The sequence below is a fragment of the Chiloscyllium plagiosum genome, unplaced genomic scaffold (assembly GCF_037043375.1).
Source record: "Chiloscyllium plagiosum isolate Xiang-an unplaced genomic scaffold, Cpla_swu_hap1 HiC_scaffold_6, whole genome shotgun sequence".
Lineage (NCBI taxonomy): Eukaryota > Metazoa > Chordata > Chondrichthyes > Orectolobiformes > Hemiscylliidae > Chiloscyllium > Chiloscyllium plagiosum.
This window is the reverse complement of record NW_028270144.1, coordinates 113,021,442-113,042,372: the sequence shown is the minus strand read 5'-3', so window position 1 is coordinate 113,042,372 and position 20,931 is coordinate 113,021,442. Positions and strand designations below refer to the sequence as shown.

General features: G+C 42.3%; 1 protein-coding gene across 4 annotated transcripts in view; it reads left to right on the top strand.

Annotated features, from left to right (window-relative positions):
• oca2 (oculocutaneous albinism II) overlaps positions 1–20,931 on the top strand; it is a 546,847-nt gene that overhangs the window by 230,906 nt on the left and 295,010 nt on the right. For 3 of the 4 annotated variants that reach the window (XM_043692289.2, XM_043692287.2, XM_087987810.1), the window contains exons 11-12: positions 6,075–6,140; positions 12,551–12,607. The exons of the other annotated variant lie outside the window; for it this stretch is intronic. In XM_043692289.2, coding sequence (XP_043548224.1) covers positions 6,075–6,140; positions 12,551–12,607 — 123 coding nt within the window. The remainder of the gene's footprint in view (positions 1–6,074; positions 6,141–12,550; positions 12,608–20,931) is intronic. 4 annotated transcript variants of the gene reach the window in all.

Below are 20,931 nucleotides of genomic sequence, written 5' to 3'. Positions count from 1 at the left end.
CCCACTGTAATCTGAGGTAACCCTCTTTGCTGTCCACTACACCTCCAATATTGGTGTCATCTGCAAACTTACTAACTATACCTCTTATGCTCGCATCCAAATCATTTATGTAAATAACAAAAGGTAGAGGTCCCAGCACCGATCCTTGTGGCACTCCACTGGTCACAGGCCTCCAGTCTAAAAAACAACCCTCCACCATCACCCTCTGTCTTCTACCTTTGAGCCAGTTCTGTATCCAAATGGCTAGTGCTCCCTGTATTGAGTGAGATCTAATCTTGCTAATCAGTCTCCCATGAGGAACCTTGTCGAACGCCCTGCTGAAGTCCATATAGATCACATCTACTGCTCTACCCTATCAATCCTCTTTGTTACTTCGTCAAAAAATTCAATCAAGTTTGTGAGACATGATTTCCCACACACAAAGCCATGTTGAGTATCCCAAGTCAGTCCTTGACTTTTCAAATACATGTACATCCTGTCCCTCAGGATTCCCTCCAACAACTTACCCACCACCGAGGTCAAGCTCACTGGTCTATAGTTCCCTGGCTTGTCCTTACCACCCTTCTTAAACAGTGGCACCACATTAGCCAACCTCCAGTCTTCCGGCACCTCACCTGTGACTATCAATGATACAAATATCTCAGCAAGAGGCCCAGCAATCACTTCTCTAGCTTCCCACAGAGTTCTAGGGTACATCTGATCAGGTCCTGATGATTTATCCACTTTTATGCATTTCAAGACGTCCAGCACTTCCTCCTCTGTAAAAGGAACATTTTGCAAGATGTCACCATCTATTTCCCTACAGTCTATATCTTCCATATTCTTTTCCACTGTAAATACTGATGCAAAATACTCATTTAGTATCTCCCCTATTTTCTGCAGCTCCACACAAAGGTCGCCTTGCTGATCTTTTAGGGACCTTATTCTCTCCCTCGTTACCCTTTTGTCCTTAATGTATTTGTAAAAACTCTTTGGATTCTACATAATTCTATTTGCCAAAGCTATCTCATGTCCCCTTTTTTCCCTCCTGATTTCCCTCTTAAGTATACTCCTACTTCCTTTATACTCTTTTCAGAATTCACTCGATCTATCCTGCCTATACCTTACATATGCTTCCTTCTTTTTCTTAACCAAACCCTCAATTTCTTTAGTCATCCAGCATTCCCTATACCTACCAGCCTTTTCTTTCACCCTAACAAGAATATATTTTCTCTGGATTCTCGTTATCTCATTTCTGAAGGCTTCCCATTTTCCAACCATCCCTTTACCTGCGAACATCTGCCTCCAATCATCTTTCGAAAGGTTTTGCCTAATACTGTCAAAATTGGCCTTTCTCCAATTTAGAACTTCAATTTTTAGATCTGATCTATCCTTTTCCATCATTATTTTAAATCTAATAGAAGTATGGTCACTGGCCCCAAAGTGATCCACCACTGACACCTCAGTCACCTGCCCTGCCTTATTTCCCAAGAGTAAATCAAGTTTTGCACCTTCTCTAGTAGGTACATCCACACACTGAACCAGAAAATTGTCTTGTACACACTTAACAAATTCCTCTCCACCTAACCCCTTAACACTATGGCAGTCCCGGTCTATGTTTGGAAAGTTAAATTGTTCTCACCTCATTGTGTGCTGACACTAGCTCCATCCTGAACCTTTTCTCTTGGCAATTTGTGTAACCGGTAGTTTGCCATTGCCTTCCACTCCCGGGGAGTGGATGAAGAGGCAGGTCCCAAGTCCATTTTGATCAGAATGAAATTCAAACCTGTGGTATTGGTGCTATTCTGAACTGAACACTGGACACCTAAGCCAATTGTACTAACTGGCTTTTGCATCAGTGCTTACTGTGGAAAACAACATGGAAGATATAGAATGTAGGGAAATTGATGGTGACACCTTGAAAAATGTCCATATTACAGAGAAGGAAGTACTGGATGTCTTGAAATGCATAAAAGTGGATAAATCCCCAGGACCTGATCAGGTGTACCCGAGAACTCTGTGGGAAGCTAGAGAAGTGATTGCTGGGCCTTTTGCTGAGATATTTGTATAGTCACAGGTAAGGTGCCGGAAGACTTGAGGTTGGCTAATGTGGTGCTACTGTTTAAGAAGGGTGGTAAGGACAAGCCAGGGAAATATAGACCAGTGAGCCTGACATCAGTGGTGGGCAAGTTGTTGGAGGGAATCCTGAGGGACAGGATGTACATGTATTTGAAAAGTCAAGGACTGATTTGGGATACTCAACATGGTTTTGTGCGTGGGAACTCATTTCCCACAAACTTGATTGAGTTCTCTGAAGAAGTAACAAAGAGGATTGGTGAGGGCAGAGTGATCTATATGGACTTCAGTAGGGCGTTTGATAAGGTTCCCCACGAGACACTAGTTAGCAAGGTTAGATCTAATGGAATACAGGGAGAACTAGCCATTTGGATACAGAACTGGTTCAAAGGTAGAAGACAGAGGGTGGTAGTGGAGGGTTGTTTTTCAGACTGGAGGCCTGTGACCAGTGGAGTGCCATAGGGATCGGCGCTGGTTCCACTACTTTTCATCATTTACATAAATGATTTGTATGTGAGCATAAGAGGAATAGTTAGTAAGTTTGCAGATGACATCAACATTGGAGGTGTAATGGACAGCGAAGAGGGTTACCTCAGATTACAGTGAGATCTTGATCGGATGGGCCAATGGGCTGAGGAGAGGCAGATGGAGTTTAATTTAGATAAATATGAGGTGCTGCATTTTGGGAAAGCAAATCTCAGCAGGACTTATACACTTATTGGTAAGGTCCTTGGGAGTGTTGCTGAACAGAGAGTTCTTGGAGTGCAGGTTCATAGCTCCTTGAAAGTGGAGTCGCAGGTAGACAGGATAGCGAAGAAGGTGTTTTGTAAGCTTTCCTTTATTGGTCAGAGTATTGAGTATAGGAGTTAGGAGGTCATGTTGCAGCTTTACAGGACATTAGTTAAGCCACTGTTGGAATATTGCATGCAATTCTGGTCTCCCTCTTATTGGAAGGACGTTGTGAAACTTGAAAGGGTTCAGAAAAGATTTACAAGGATGTTGCCAGGTTTGGAGGATTTGAACTACAGGGAGAGTTTGAATAGGTTGGGGCTGTTTTCCCTGGAGCGTCAGAGGCAGAGGGGTGACATTATAGATTTTATAAAGTCATGAGGGGCATGGATAGGTAAATAGTCTAGGTCTTTTCCCTGAGGAGGGGGAGTTGAGAACTGGAGGGCATAGGTTTAGAGTGAGAGGGGAATGATATAAAAGTGATCTAAGGAGCAACTTTTTCACACACAAGGTGGTACGTGTATGGAATGAGTTGCCAGAGGAAGTGATGGAGGCTGGTACAATTACAGCATTTAAAAGGCATTTGGATGGGCATATGAATAGGAAGGGTTTGGAGAGATATGGGCTGGGTGCTGGCAGGTGGGACTAGATTGGGTTGGGATATCTGGTTGGCATGGATGAGTTGGACCGAAGGGTCTGTTTCCATGCTGTACATCTCTATGACTCTATGTCATTGAATGAAATTAGGTTAATTGTGGGCAAATGTTGTAACTTCCATCTAATGTCCTCGCTGCTATTTTAATAAGGACAATGTCTAACTTAAACATGATTTAGCAATGCATAAAGCAATAATATTATCCCAGGTGAAAATTCTGCATACAAGTGAATGGTACCTGCAAATAGTAGTTGTAATACACTTACTGATTTTTGAAATTCTGGAGTACTATTCTGTGTCTGTGTACCCTTTTTTCCAACCTGCAGAAATGTGTTCAGATTAAAGAGCAGTTTGCTCAATATGTTTGAGCCAGACAAGGAATATTTCGATATCGTGACTCTCACTAGAATATATAAAATTCCATTGGGGGGGGGGGGGGTGACAGGGTAAATGCTAAAAAGAAGTTCCCAATCATGGGAGGGTCTGGGGGCACTTGGCCCCTTGAACCCACTCAGGCATTTGATAGGAGCACGGCTGATTCAATATTCCTCCTGTCTACTTTCCTGCCCTTTCTTCATCACCTTTATTTCCCACCTCTTCAAAAATCTATCTCAGCCTTAAATATACACTAGGACTCTGCCCCTACAGCTCTCTGTGGCAACATAACCCTCAGAGAAGAAATTTCACTTCAGTTCGGTTTTGATCTGGTGCCCCTTTATTGTGAGACTCTGCCCTCCAGTCTCAGACTCTCCCAGGAAGGGAAACCTCTTCTCAGCATTTACTGCTTAAGCATTTTACATTATTGCCACTTAAGAATTTTACACATTTCATTGAGATCATCTCTCATTCTTCTAAATTCTAATGAGTCCCAACCTGTTTAGCCTTTGCTGATAAGACAATCCTTCCATACCAGGGATCATCGTAATGAACCTTCTCTGAATGTCTCCAGGGAAATAATATTTTTTCTTAGATAAGGGGACCAAAACTGCGACAGTACTCCCGAAGTGGTCTCACCACCTTGTACAATTACAGTAAGATTTCCCTACTCTTATACTCCAACCCCATGTAAATAAGGCCAACATTCCAGTAGCTTTCCTGATTACCTTTTGCACCTGTGTGCTCACATTCTGTGTTTCGCGTGTGCCTACCCCCAAGTCTCTTTGTGTTACAACTTACTGCAGTATTCTACATTGAAGGAATACTCTTGCTCCATCTTTTATGCTTTTCACAAGTGCCATAAAATCATAGAATCACTACAGTGTGGAAACAGGCCATTTGGCCCAACAAGTCTACACCGACCCTCCGAAGAGTAACCCACCCAGACCCATTCCTCTACCCTATTACTCTACATTTACCCCTGACTAATGCACCTAATGTACACACCCCTGAAAATTATGGGTAGTTTAGCATCGCCAATCCACCTAACTCTCACACATCTTTGGATTGTGGGAGGAAACCGGAGCACCTGGAGAAACCCACGCAGACATGGCGAGAATGTGCAAACTCCACATAGACAGTCACTTGAGGCTGGAATCAAGCCTGGGTCCCAGGCTCTATGAGGCAGCAGTGCTAACCACTGAGCCACCATGCCGCCCCATGGCAAGATTCTCACTAGGTAGTGACAAAATGACCCTTCTCCACCATGTTCAGACCTATCTTTGCACGGGGCATCTTCAGAATGCACCACGGGAAATTAGAACAAGTGCTCCATTTCCATTGGATATCTGTAGAGTGGTAAGTTTCTATGGGAACGGCTCATGGTGAAGTGGGACGGAAATCGAGCGTGAGGGATGTCTTAGGAAGATAATTCATAAGGCACCTTTGTTAAGGTAGGGTGAGAAATCTTGCAAGGCCTTGTGGTGAAAACACTCTCAAAACTCCGCTCAGACGTAGCCAAAAAGACACAAGATTTTGTGCTCTGTTTCTCTCTCCACAGATGCTGCCAAAGCTGCTGGGTTTATGGAGCACTTGTTCTAATTTCCAAATTCCAGCATCTGCAGTGCTTTGTTTCATTCGGGGAGTGGGATAAATTGGATCATACCCTACAATGTATCTGGCATTAACCTGACCAACTAAATAGGCTGTGTGGTTTTATGCTTGTCTGACTCAGTCATGTGGAAGGTGGGAATTCAGTCCAGCCTTTGTCTATATTTTGGAGGGTTTCTGCCAAATCTGCCGCCTTTCCATTTGTCAGCACTAACACAACTGAACATGAAAGCTTTATCTGACAAGCCTGACTTGGTTTTAGCAAATTATGGCTTTGACTTTGGTGTTTTATAACGGAAAAATGGAAAGATTGACTTGCACCTGAGAAAAATGGGAAAACAGAAGAAGTCAAAAATCACATGACACCGGGTTATAGTCCAACACATTTATTTGAAACTGCAAGCTTTTGGAGCCCCCACTCCTTCCTCAGGTTCTCACCCCCTGCCTGAGGAAGGACCGGGGTCTCTGGAAGTTTGTGGTTTCAAATAAACCTGTTGGACCAGTGGTGATGTGATATTTGACTTTGTCCTCCCCAGACCAACACTGGCACCTCTAGATGAAAACAAAAGAAAGTAGAGGCCATGCTATAAATTAAAATTGTTGGCTAGAGCCATGAGATTAACTGTGAGTGTTATATTTTTGATTGCAGAGGCCAAGCATGGCTACAGTCGTGGAATGGATTGATTACGAAACACTGGCATTATTGTTTGGAATGGTAATTAAAGTCATTTTAACTGGGACTGTCTTATTCATGCATACATAGTTTGATCGCTTTTAAAATGTTATCTCTTTCAAGCAGTTTAACTGTGGAGCAGAATTTATTTCTTAACCTTAATCTCACCACCTGCCAGCTTTGCAAAACATTTCAGCAATTGAGTGACACGTTGGTGGCAGAATTTGGTTCTGTTTTGGCTGAGTAAGACCAGAATTTGCAAACTCGTGGGCTTCACTCTCCGAAAATGCGATGTGAGTTCTCAGGTGTTGCAAGGCATTTTCTTTACATCGAAAACAGGAAACATCCAAAAGTTCAGAGTGTAGCTCTTGGAGTTCTGAAGTTCATTGCAACAATCTAGCACTTCTCAAGGGTTCTGGGTAACTTCTGTTCAACTGTCCCTTTCGATTATGAATGACCTTGGGTGTTATTTTTTTAGATGTGTTTAATCATTTATTGGGATGGGCATTGACTGAGTTTTCGCTCAAGCACATGTACAGAAGCACTTATTGAAAGTGTTGGGTTAACTTTGGAGATGGATGCTTGCAAACTTTCAATCTGTAAATAAACTTTGTGAGGATTGGCTCTGATACTATTCTTCACCAACCCAGCTTTCCGGAAAATGTCGAGTTATAGTCCAACTGGTTTATGTGAAATTGCAAGTTTTCGGAGCTCAGTTCCTTCCTCAAGCTCCGGAAGCTTACAATTTCAAGTAAACCTATTGGACTATAACCTGGTGTCATTTGATTTTTGACCTTGTCCACCGCTGTCCAACTCCAGCATCTCCACATCATTTCTGGAATATGACACCAGTCACAACAAGAAGAGAAATGTTGCTTGTGGTGGTAGCTTCTGTGCTGGTAATAATTCAGGGTGCACTCAGAATCAACTCATGGGGGATGGCCAATTTTTTTTGTGTTTTTGTTCATTCATGGGATGTGGGGATTTGGGGTGGCAAGGTGGCTTAGTGGTTAGCACTGCTGCCTTACAGCACCAGGGACATGGGCTCAATTCCAGCCTCGGGCGACTGTCTATGTGGATTTTGCACATTCTCCCCGTGCCTGCTCTGGTTTCCTCCCACGATCCAAAGATGTGGAGGTTAGGGGAATTGGCCATGCTAGCGTTAGCTGCATTAGTCAGAGGGAAATGGGTCTGTGTGGGTTACTCTTTGGAGGGTCAGTGTGGACTTGTTGGGCCAAGGGCCTGTTTCTATATTGTAGGGAATCTAATCTAATCTTAATGTCTTGAAACTGAATGGCTTGCTAGACCATTTCAGAGGGCAGTTAAGAGCCAAACACATTGTAGTAGGTCTGGAGTTGCATATAGGCCAGAGCAGGTAAGCATGGCAGATTTCCTTCTCTAAAGGATATTCATGAATCAGATGGGCAGTTACAACAATCAATGGTTACATGGCCATCATTAGACTGGCTTTTAATTCGAAATCTCTTATTTTACCAACTGCCACGCAAATCTCCAGAACATGAGCCTGGTGCTCTGGATTACTATTTCAGGCATTACCTCCATGCACTGCCTGTGCAAATCTAAGGACACAGCCCCTCAGGCCTTGACACCAAGGGTTTGTAATCATGCTTGTGCGCATTGACTTTTATTAACAGCTGATTCTCAACAACACATCAGTTTTAACTTTCTGCTGTTTGAGTTCAAATCCTCCCGTAACCTCACCCGTCCCAATCTCTGTAAATTCTTTCGCCTTTAATATGTTGTGGGGCTCTGTGTTGGTTGAAATCTGGCCTCTTCATTGCCCCTGAGTCCAGCTGTGATGGTTTTAAACTCAGGCCTCTCTGCCTCACTTTCTTTCTCTAAGTCACTCCTCAAAACCTCTGAGCAAGTTTTTGGGCACCTGGCGCAGTAGCTCTCCATGTAGCTCCATGCCAACATCTGGTCCGTTACCACTTTGCAAATGACCATGTTGCCTTTTTCTCACGTTAAAGATGTCAAATGAATAGAAATTACCATTACTTTTGTGCACTGCATTAGCATTAGCATATTTGTTGGAAATGCTTTGCTTCATTTTTTAAAACAGAGCTGTTATTTTAAGTGGGTCCCTTTCTTCCTTAAATTAAAAGTCGAAGGGTGCTCACACAAATGCACTTTTGTTTGCTGCAAAAGAACAATGGGACCTGCAGCCATTAGGATTGATGTCCACAGAACAGCAAAAAATGGTCACTGAAGAAATTAACTTCACCATAGCTCAAACTGACAGTAATTTCCTGAAGATTCAATGCAAATGGAGGTTTGTTTTGAAACATTTGTTTAATGAAACGCAAGCAGATTACTGCATGTTCTGGTGGAATGTGTCGGAATAGTTCATTGTGCCAGTCCTACTCTGCCTTTTACAGACCTCTGTTGCTACTTTATTAGCCCAATTCCTGAGCATTGGCTACAGATTCAATTCTCTGATTTTGCAATTTACCTTAAACTTAAGGCCTGTAGGCAAAATAATCAGTAAGCATACTTTGTGTCTCCTTTTGTGGATGAACACTGGTTGGTAGACTCTTTAATTAAATGTCAGTTAAAGAGACTTGATTTGTTCCTGTCTCTTATCAAAAATATAATCATCCAACTTAGTTAACTATTAAATGTCAGATTCTACCAACAGTGACAAAGCAATTCTGTAACCATGATATCATTGAGCAGGATAAACAACCAATCACACCAAAGAATTTTAACAGACAGAAAAGCAGAAAGGCCATTCATTACTACTTTCTAAACGGTGAGAAAATTCATAAAGCCAAAGTACAGAGGGATCTGGGAGTGCTAGTTGAGGATTCTCTAAAGGTAAACATGCAGGTTGAGTCCGTGATTAAGAAAGCAATGTTGTCAATTATCTCAAAAGGATTGGAATATAAAAGCACTGTTGTGCTACTGAGACTTTATAAAGCTCTGGTTAGACCCCATTTGGAGTACTGTGTCCAGTTTTGGTCCCCACACCTCAGGAAGGACATACTGACACTGGAGCATGTCCAGCGGAGATTCACACGGATGATCCCTGGAATGGTAGGTCTAACATATGAGGAACGGCTGAGGATCCTGGGTTTGTATTCATTGGAGTTTAGAAGATTAAGGGGAGATCTAATAGAAACTCACAAGATAACACATGGCTTGGGGAGGGTGGATGCTAGGAAATTGTTTCCGTTAGGCGAGGAGACTAGGACTCGTGGACACAGCCTTAGAATTAGAGGGGGTAAATTCAGAACAGAGATGCGGAGACATTTCTTCAGCCAGAGAGTGGTGGGCCTGTGGAATTCATTGCCACAGAGTGCAGTGGAGGCTGGGACGCTAAATGTCTTCAAGGCAGAAATTCTTGATATCACAAGGAATTAAGGGCTACGGGGAGAATGCGGGTAAGTGGAGTTGAAATGCCCATCAGCCATGATTGAATAGCGGAGTGGACTCGATGGGCCGAATGGCCTTACTTCCGCTCCTATGTCTTATGGTCTTATTAGTCTTCCTTATTTTTAACATTTTCTAGACAGCAAGTTCAAGTTTGGGACTTACACTTGGGATTAACTTAAGTGCTGAAGTATCATAAGGGAGCTTCTAAAAAATATTCTTGAGCATTTTAAAAATCAAGTTTCTTTGACTGTAAAGATAACAAATGAAATTCTGGAGGCACAAAATCAGTTTTTCAGGATCAGAGCATCTCTGCAATAATAATAATTATGAATCGAGAATGCGGTGCTGGAAAAGCGCAGCAGGTCAGGCAGCATCTGAGCATATGAGCAAGGTACACTGTTAGGAACATATTTACAGTTCACTCAGTAAAATGCAAGGCCTTATAGAGAGAATAATTGTGTACAAGTGAAAGTTTGAATCATTTCAGTGATTTCTGACTGATTTTGATCAGCAGCGGCATTGATAACACAGCCTGTGGGAGCAGGCATGACTAACCACCACATCTGGACTTCCACTCTAACTGCACTTAGGTGCTGATGTCAGAAGTTGCTCCAAGTTTCGCTGTTGGAATGATGGTGAACATTGACAATTTTGCCATCATTGCAACTGTACAATCTGTAGCAATATATCTAAAAGAATACTAAAGTCAAATTACCCAGTCTGTTTACAAAGCTGCAGCGAGCTGTCATATTAATGGATTACTTGTCGTCTTAAACAAGATTAGTGTAATTGGAACAGGAAATTGTAGCATTCATCATACTGACTTTGAAATTGAATCTTGTACAAATGCTTTCTTCACCATATTAACTCTTCTTGAATATTTAGAATGTTCATTCACAAATAATGTTTTCAAAATAAACCTCATTCTCTGTGAGTATTCCAGCATTGGTGCTAACTTAAGATATCTCACTATAAAGCCCATATACTCCATGTTTATAAATCCCATTTTTCATTATGATAGAAATATAGGATTATTAGTAGGATATCTTGCCTATTCTATAATTCTGTTAAATCTAGGCTGAACAACATCTCAACTCTACTTCACCACTTTGTTTCATACCTTTAATGCCTGAAGATGCCTTGGTATTGGCTCTGAGGGGCTCAGTCTAAATGCCAGGCTGTGACCATTTGTTCTTCCAGAAGGGTGTTTGACTGGTTGCTGTCTCTGGGAGTTACTGGTATTGAACATAGGGATGTCATTTTTCCACACTGGCGTAACACTGCTGTTGCAGAACAGCCGTTGACTGTAAAACCTTTGCATTGCCATTTGTACAGATAATAGGCAGATTAATATTTTAGGTATAGTCTCTTTATCCATCATTAGTTTATCTACCCTTCCCCAGTTCACCAGCTTAAAACCAAATACATTTCCAACTGATTGAGGTTTGATGTCTCATCTGATAGAAGGGTTTATTAAAAAGTTCAGCAACCCCTCAGTAATGCAATAAAGTTTCAGTCTTGGAACTTGACCCTCTGACGTTTCTGATTGAGAGACCAAATTGCCCATGATCAGTCAACCACAGCTGATGCTAACATGCAAGTCCTATATATGCAAGGGGACAAAAGTAAAAATTAAGTATAGCACTGACCATAAGCCAGGTGCTCGCAAATTAATGTTCAATGCCTTTGGACAAAGTTACTTTCCATTTCATGGCATAACTATTCCATGGTTACGCAAATGGTATTCCCCACTAAGAGGATGCTGCCGTCAGTGCAGAAATGTAGTCTGCCCACTGTGCAATTTAGCAGCATCATGTATGAAGTTCAGTACCAGTGTGATAGGAGACAGTGAGGACTGCAGATGCTAGAGAGTCAGATTCGATAAAGTGTGGCACTCAAAATAGCACAGCAAGTCAGGCAGCATCCGAGGAGCAATAGAGTCAACATTTTGGGCAGGATCTTTCATCAGGTCTTCATCAGTGCTAGTGTGATGTCAAGTACATAAGCTGTATGTCCCAAAGATTGGCTGATGGAATGAAACAACAGTCTCTTCAGTTGTAGGCAGATTCGGAGACAGACTGTGCTCTCCCAGTCATGCTTACAAAACACAATAAAAACGTCTGCTGTTCAACGTGATTGGGCAGCACTGAAAAATCCTGAGTTTGCTAATAGCTATATGAACAACCAACTTCAGCTAACCATTCAAGATTGGAACATGATTCATTTGAGATTGCTAGAAGCAATGTACATTCATATGCAGGGGCCTTTCACTGCAAACTAGAGGAATATGCAAACAGATATTGTGTCTTTTCCAATTATCCAGGAGCCTGGGTAGCATATACTCCTGATACTTTGTTCATCCTGGGTCAATCAGTCAATTTGCCAACCAATCAGCAGCCTTTTGTCGTGCGTTATAAATTATTGTGATTGTTTGAAATTTGGCAGTTCTGCGTTTGTCCAGATGAGTTAAGATTAGGGTTAGGGCTAAGACAAAACATTCTGGCAACATGCCCCCCCTTTTCAGCAATGTTCAAGTTATTTTCCATATAATTTTTAACATGATCTTTTATCTCATTGTAGATGTTAACATCCCTTTAAAAAGGACTTAGATTATCACCTTCTGCCATCAGCAGCTCTTGCTTTTATGCCCACGTAATCTATTCAAAAGGAAAGTCAGGAACTGGTGAGTGCAGAAATGAGAAATCCCAACCAAAGTGATTTTATGTCAATGTGAGCACAGAATGATTTCTGCACTTCACGTCCTGATGGAATAGTGTACAGGTCACTGTGCCTTTCCACCTTCAAACACAGTATGAGAACTACTGTTAGTTAAAACCAGACAGATGGGATTACTGTGCATTAAAAAGCATTCTGACTCTCTCTGTTATTTTCAGCTCCCATTTTCTGTACCTGTACCTGCTAGTCAACGCTTTACAAATTAGGAAAAAAAATGACCTCAGAGAAAAATTGCAAGAAATATGAGTAAAAATGTAGAATCGAAAGACAAATGATGAAACCAATGTTCTTTCACTCATTGTGCTATCTTTTTTTTAAAGATGATTTTGGTGGCAATATTTTCAGAAACTGGCTTTTTCGATTACTGCGCTGTCAAGGTGAGTGAGACAAGTGTTATTTCCTTCAGCTCTGATATGAAAAGCTGAGAGATAGTCTGGGGGGGCTGCCCATTTCATTATTTAGCTTGAGCTTTCTACTGTTGAGGAATTATTAAACACAACCAGAGAAACAAAGAGAGGAATTTTAAGTCTCCTTTCTGGTTCCATACGCCCCCACCACCCCAGGCAGAAAAGTTAGTTGGAGCCGGGGGTGGTGGGGGAGGTCGGCACGGTGGCTCAGTGGCTAGCACTGCTGCCTCACAGCGCCAGGGACCCGGGTTCAATTCCCGCCATGGGCAACTGTCTGTGTGGAGTTTGCACATTCTCCCCGTGTCTGCGTGGGTTTCCTCCGGGTGCTCCAGTTTCCTCCCACAGTCCAAAGATGTGCAAGTTAGGTGAATTGGCCACACTAAATTGCCCATAGTGTTAGGTGAAGGGGTAAATGTAGGTTGCTCTTTGGAGGGTTGGTGTGGACTCGTTGGGCCGAAGGGCCTGTTTCCACACTGTAAGTAATTTAAATACGAAACATCTGAATTCTGCTTCCAAAGCAGTTCCAACAAGCCCACAGCTGATTTAAAAAAGATGGGTCAACTGAATCAACAATAAATCCTCTGTCACAAGGTGATTGAAATCTTGTAATGAGTCTGCATGCGACACATTAAACCATTATTTTAATATTAACCTTGGAGAGCTCTTATGGCGCAGTGGTAGTGTCCTTACCTCTGGATAGGGCAATCCAAGTTCAAGTCCCGCCTGCTTCAGAAGTGTGTAATAACATCTCTGAACAGTTTGATTGGAAAATATTACCCTCTCCCACCTTCACATCAGATTCACTCCCTCATCGAGGAAAATAAATAGGGCATATATATAAAAGCAAATTAACCTTGGCCAGCAGCAGAACTTTCCAGGCCTCAGAAAATCTGTCGTCTAAAAGGAGGCAAGGATTGCTTGTTCCCATGGGGTAAATGCCTTTCCCGCTGAATCCGGTTTACTTATTTCACCGACCACTGCCTCACCCCGACCCCACCACCCAGAGCACCATTTCCATCCCCACTCCTGCCCACAACACCTCACCTATCCTCTGGCCCTGACACTGTCCCCTACCTACCCACCCCCCACCCCACCATAATCCATCAATCACAGCAGCAGCTACCTACTCTCATAACTCCTCTAATCTCGGTGAACCTTACAATCTGCCCACGACCTCTGTCAAGCTCCTCATTACTCTTCCGATCTCCTGTGAGGCTTTCCATCTAAATCTGACACCAGACCGTTCCTGACCTCCTTACCCTGATGGTTGTCAGAACCCATTCCATCATCGCCCTCTGCTCTACCCTCCCTCGATACAGATCCTGACTTTCCGCCTCCCTATTCCTCCGCTTCCCTGATGACCCAGAGCCATAGACTGTTCTCTCCCCTGCTACCCACTCCCAAGGACCTATGCCCACCTCTCCAGAAGCCTCTTTGCTCCCAGAGACCTCTTTGCAGTTGGAAAGTGGAGGCAAAAGGTCAACTTCTTCCATTAAGTTCATCAGGATCATTGAGAAGCCTCCTCTTCCCATTCTTCCAGTGGGAAACCAGTTTCCTTGTTCCCTTCATGAGTTAGTATCCAGCCCAAAGAATGGAAATCAGTTTTTAAAAGGATGCCCTTCCTAGATAGTCTTTGTTTACTAATGCAGTATTGTTTCCACAAAAGCTCATAATCGAAATACAGGTGATTTAGGCAGTAAATTTGTGCATCTTCACTGCAAAAATTGGTTATTAGAGTGATACAATTAGTGAGTTCAGGTCTAGTGGACCTGAATATTTACAAAAACTAACTAAAATATGTTTGGTTATCTGCAGAAGATTATTCTAATTTATTACTTGTAACATGTTAATGTGCATGAATAGACATTCAAATGTGCTTTACTTGCCTACACGTTATTTCTCAGTCCATTGTGATGAAGGGTCTGAAAGTAATTCTGCACCAATCAGCTTTTTGCGTGACATATGTATATACAGTCAAGACAAATGCTTGAGAAAAGCCTAATTGTAATGTGTCAGGAAAATTAATTCAGGAACAAGAGAAATGAAGAAGAAAGAATTGTGAAATGGACATAGAGTCAAGCTTCATTGAGAGCAAAGGTAATGATGCAACACCAAATTCAAAGCGAGCATAGGAAGAATTTATGAATAGTATTTGTCTATATGTTTTTGAAGTGAGTTTGGCTATATTTGAATAGCACTTGGAATTCAGAAGTTAATCAATTCTGTGCGAGCTGTGTGTCATTAATTGGAGACAACTTTAAATGACAATGCATTGGAAACATTGCTTTGTAATGGGTGTTAAGTGCTTGGTAAGGAACTGTCCATCGGATGAAAACTGTAGGTTGCAGGAGGTTTGTAACTCAGGGTGGGAATTCTTAGTTGTAGAACTGTAGTAATTGCCACTGACAATGCCTTGACCTGCATTTGTATAGTACCTTCGGCATTCCCAGGATACCCTAAAACACTTTACATTTCAAACGTCAGTCATTGTTGAAATTGCTAGAAAGTATGTATGAAACACAGCAGCTAATTTGTCAACAGCAAGGTATCAAAACTGCCCGTGGAATAATGACCACATGAGCAAGGGGCAGAGGGAAGTGGGGAGAGAACAGCAGCAAGAGGAATGGGGGACAAGAGCATCGAGAGAGTGGTAAGGATGCAGAGGAGAATTGAGGCACATTGGGTAGTGTGGTAATTTGGGAGTAGAACATGTCTTTGGTCACAGCTTGTTTGATTTCTCTTAGCTGGTTGCCCACAAGTGGGGTTGGGTCTGTGAACCCCAATTTGAAAAACTACTCACTTGGATTACCAGCTCAAACTTGGGTGTGCAGCCCGAACCAAGGCAGTGACCCACAATGCTGCAAACACATGATTGTTGAATCTATTGCAATCATCTGAGGATTGTTATAGCAGAGAAATTAACGTCTGTACTTATGATTGCAGAAAGAAAGCATGATATACGCATGAAATATCCATCCACTGTCACAGCGGTTTCTGATCTTTGATTTATTTTTCTGAATTTCTTATCACATTAAGGTGGAGTCCACCAGTCACGGGTTTGCATACCTAAAGCACCTTCCAAACTCTTACTCCTGTGTGCACTGTTCTTTTGGAGAATTTTAGAATTCCTCTGGTGTGAAACAGGCCATTTGGCCCATCCAGTCCACACCGACTCTCCGAAGAGCATCCCCCTCAGACCCAACTCCGACCCTATCCCTTAGCTCTGCATTTCCCATGGCTAACACACCTAGCCTACACATCTCTAGACACTCGGCAATTTACTATGGCCAATCCACCTAACCTGCACATCTTTGGAGTGCAGGAGGAAATTGGAGCACTCAGAGGAAAACCCATGCAAACACAGGGAGAATGTGCAAACACCACATAGACAGTCACCTGAGATGGGAATCGAACCCAGGTCCCTGGTGCTGTAAATAAGCAGTTCTAGCCACTGAGCCACCATGTCGCTCCAAGTGTTCTACTTCTCTTCAAGATTTTGCTGTGGAATTGTCTCAAAAGCCAGATAGGATTTCACCTTGCGATATTTGCCTAAAAATAAAGAACTGCAGATGATGGAGATCTAAAATAGAGACAGAAAATACAACAGAGGCTGCGGGGAAGGGATGTATTGAAAATAGGGGGGCAATGTTTATGCTTTGAAGTTGTTGATCACTGAAGTGTTGAGTCCTACAGGCTGAAACATTTGTGCTTTAGTCTTCAGGACTTGGCACTAAGTTCAGTGACTTCAGAGAATGAAGTTTACCCCCCTCTCCCTCCCCCACAGCCCTTCCCCAACCCAGTGTCTTGTTTCGTATGGGTTTGTTCTCAGCAGAGCTGAACTATTTTTAACTACAGAGGAATCTCGATTATTCAAAGGACACGGGCGGGGAGTATTTTGCTCAGTTAACCGAATGCCAGATAATCAATGCTGGACAACATAGTCATCCGCACATCAGGATCTCGCTTGGATCATCCGAAATTCGGTTAATCGAATGCCGGATAATCGAGGTTCCTCTATATTCACATTTACCCTTAGCATATAGTTTGCAACTATCATCACTCCTCAACTGTCATGGACACTCTCTGTGTTTTACTCTGGACATCCTCACCATCTGTTTCACTCAGTCCTCCTCCCCCTTTGTCAACAGCGTAAAAGCATCATTTTCTAGTCCCCTTTAGTTCCGAAGAACAAACAGGAGATAAAGAATCAGACCAAATACGAAATGTTTAGGTTGACAAACTACAACTCGTGAAGTTCCACAGGGATCAGTGTTAGGGCCTCAGTTATTTTCAATGTATGTTACTCGCTTGCATAAAGGCACTGACTGCATTGCAGTCGAATTTGCTGACATTGCAAATATAGCTCAGAAAGCAAGGTTTGAGGAGGAGCCAACGACTGCAAAGAGATTATAGATTGAGACGTGAGAAGGAGTGTAATCTTCTTTGGTAAGTGGAGTACAATATTATTTAAATGGAACAAGATTGCAGAATGCTGTACAGAGGGAGTTGGGTGTCAATGAACAAAATGTTAGCATGCAGGTATACAGATGAGTGGGAACGCAAATAAAATGTTGGAATAAAAACAAAATATTGCTGAGGTGGAGATCTGAAATAAAACAGAAAATTCGAGGGAAACCCAGAAGGCTGGGTAACATCTCTGGAGAGAACAACAGGGTTAATGTTTTGAGACCAAAATGACTTATTTGACGCACAAAGAAATAGGATATTGGCCTCTGTTGCAAATGGCCTGAAGTTTAAAATTAGGCAAGTGTTGATACAACTAAGTAGGGATTGGTGAGACTGTACTTAGTATACTATATACAGTTTTGGCTTTTTAAGGAGAAAATACTTGCATTGGAAAAGAGAAGGGTCTCTAGACTGATTCGTGGGATGAAAAGATTATCCACTGAGGAAAGGGTGTGTCAATACTCATTGGACTGTAACAGAATGAGAGGTGATGCTATCAAAACAAATAAGGCCCCAAGGAGCTTTGTCAGGATAGATGCTGAGAGGATGTTTCCCTCTTATGAGTTTAGAAATAGGCAACTATACAGTGTAAACATCAGGGGGCTCTGAGGTGAGTCCGTGAATTTCTCTTTCACAGAGAGCACTGGAGACTGGGTCACTGGATATATCCAAGGCTGAGTTGGACAGATTTTTGAGCAAGTCGAGGGTTATTGGGACACACAGAAAAAGGGACTTAAGGTTGCATTCAGATCAGTCATGATCTTAACGAAAGTTTGAGCAGTGCATCAAGCTAGATCACTCACTACTTAGTCCTATTTCTCACAGTTTTGCGATAAACAGTTCCTCAGATTTCAACTCACCGTTTCCCGTAGGACCTTGAGGGATTTTGTGAGATCGATCCCAGTCTTTCCTTCTCCTCCAGTTTAAACAGAGTCCGGTTTGGAGGTCTCTCTTTATAATTCATTTTGGATTTGGAGAATCTTAAAACTGACTTTGCATTTGATTCTTCTGGAAAAAACTCACAGGAAATGCCATCCCATCTGAGCTTACCAAAACTTTCCAATGAAATATTGAACTTTTAATGGCTGATCGGAAGTGAACTATGGTAAGCCGTGCTATTTGAGTAGAAACTGAAAAGTCCCTTCCAATCTTTTGCATCATTTTCCTTTCATGAAGGAATAATTTATGCTTTTTGGTTCTTGTGCCTTAATGTTGTCAAATTAATGTTGGCCATTAAAGAATCCAAACTCGATCATTGATGGCAAAGCATAAATTGAATTAAATGCATGCTTTTAAAATTGCATTTTGCAACTCAAATGGATAGTTATGCTGAATGATAAATTAATTGAAATTTAAATTAGCTGGGGAGAGAGAGAGAATTATAAGTCAAATTTTGAAAGGGATGTTTTTATATGTAGAATTAGCTGAATAATGAAAAAGTTTGGTTTTGTGCCTGGTGAGGAAGGGAATGTGAAATGAGTATTTTCTTTGCCAAGTTGCACACTGTGCTTAACTTGCTATTAGAATGCCAAGCCTGGCCTGTGGCTCCTTGAAAGATTCAACTATGTCCAAGCATCTCTGATTGAAAAGGAGGTCAGTATAAACAATTGGGCTATCAATCGAGATACTGTCTCTCTCCTAGGGAGGATAGTGATTGAAAATCTTGCATTCTGCATAAATTGTGGCTTCTTGATCTACACTGATGGCTTACCAAAGTGCCAGGTTCAACTGTCATAGAGTCAGAGAGTCATAGAGATGTACAGCATTATCTGTACAGCATCCAACTCATCTGTGCCAACCAGATATCCCAACCTAATCTAGTCCTGTTTGCCAGCACTTGGCCCATATCCTTCTAAACCCTTCCTATTCATATATCCAGCCAGATGCCTTTTAAATGCTGTAATTGTACCAGCCTCCACCACTTCCTCTGGCAGCTCATTCCATAAACACACCACCCTCTGCATGAAAACGTTATTCCTTTGTTCCCTTTTATATCTTTCCCCTCTCACCCTAAACCTGTGCCCTCTCACTCTGGACTCCCTGACCCTGGGGAAAAGACCTTGTCTATTTACCCTATCCATGCTCCTCATGATTTTATAAACCTCTATAAGGTCACTCTTCAGCCTCTGACACTCCAGGGAAAACAGCCCCAGCCTATTCAGCCTCTCCCTATAGCTCAAATCCTCCAATCCTGGTAACATCCTTGTACATCTTTTCTGAACCCTTTCAAGTTTCACAACATCCTTCTGATAGGAAGGAGACCAGAATTTCACGCAATATTCCTCCAGTGGCCTAACCAATATCCTGTACAGCCACAACATGATCTCCCAACTCCTGTACCCAATACTCTGACCAATAAAGGAAAGCATATCAAACACCTTCTTCACTATCCTATCTACCTGCGACTCTACTTTCACAGAGCTATGAGCCTGCACTCCAAGGTCTGTTTGTTCAGCAACACTCCCTAGGATCTTACCATTAAGTGTATACGTCCTGCTAAGATTTATTTTCCCAAAATGCAGCACCTTGTGTTTTTCAAAATTAAACTCCATCTGCCAATCCTCAGCCCATTGGCCCTTCTGATCAAGATCCTGTTGTAATCTGAGGGAACCTCCTTCGCTGTCCATCGTACCTTCAATTTTCGTGTCATCTACAAACTTACTAACTATACCTCCTATGTTCATATCCAAATCATTTATATAAATGATGAAAAGTAGTGGACCCAGCACCGATCCTTGTGGTACTCCACTGGCCACAGGCCTCCAGTGTGAAAAGCAACCTTCCACCACCACCCTTCTACCTTCAAGCCAGTTCTGTAGCTAGTTCTTCCTGTATTCCATGAGATCTAACCTTGCTTATCAATCTCCAAAATTCAATCAAGTGTTGTGAGACATGATTTCCCATGCACAAAGCCATGCTGACTATCCCTAATCAGCCTTGCATTTCCAAATGCATGTAAATTGTGTTCCTCAGGATTACCTCCAACAACTTGCCCACCACTGACATCTGGCTCACCGGTCTATAGTTCCCTGGCTTTTCCTTACCACCTTTCCTAAATAGTGGTACCACGTTAGCCAACCTCCAGTCTTCCAGCACATCACCTGTGACTATCGATGATACAACTATCTCTGCAAAGGGCCCAGCAATCACTTCCCTCATTTTCCACAGAGTTTTAGGTAAACTTGATCAGGTCCTTGGGATTTTTCCACTTTTACGTGTTTCAAGACATCCAGTAGTTCCTCCTCTGTAATATGGACATTTTTCAAGATGTCACCATCTATTTCCCTACATTCTAATCTTCCATGTCCTTCTCCACAGTAAACAATGATGCAAAATGCTTGTTTAGTATCTCCCCCATCTCCTGCGGCTTCACACAAAGGCCACTTTGCTGATCTTTGAGGGGCCCTATTCTCTCCCTAGTTACCCTATTGTCCTTCATGTATTTGTAAAAACCCTTTGGATTCTCCTTCACTCTATTTGCCAAAGCTATCTCATGTCCCCTTTTTGCCCTCCTGATTTCCCTCTTAAGCATAATCTTACTGCCTTTATACTCTTCTAAGGATTCACTCAATCTATCCTATCTATTCCTAACTGATGATTCCTTCTTTTCCTTAACCAAACCCTCAACTTCTTTAGTCATCCAGCATTCCCCGCACCTACCAGCCTTTCCTTTCACCCTAACAGAAATGTACAGTCTCTGGATTCTCATTATCTCATTTCTGAAGACTTCCCATTTTCCGGCTGTTGCTTTACCTGCCCCCAAACAGCTTTTGAAAGTTCTTGCCTAATACCATCAAAATTGCCCTTCCTCCAATTTAGACCTTCAA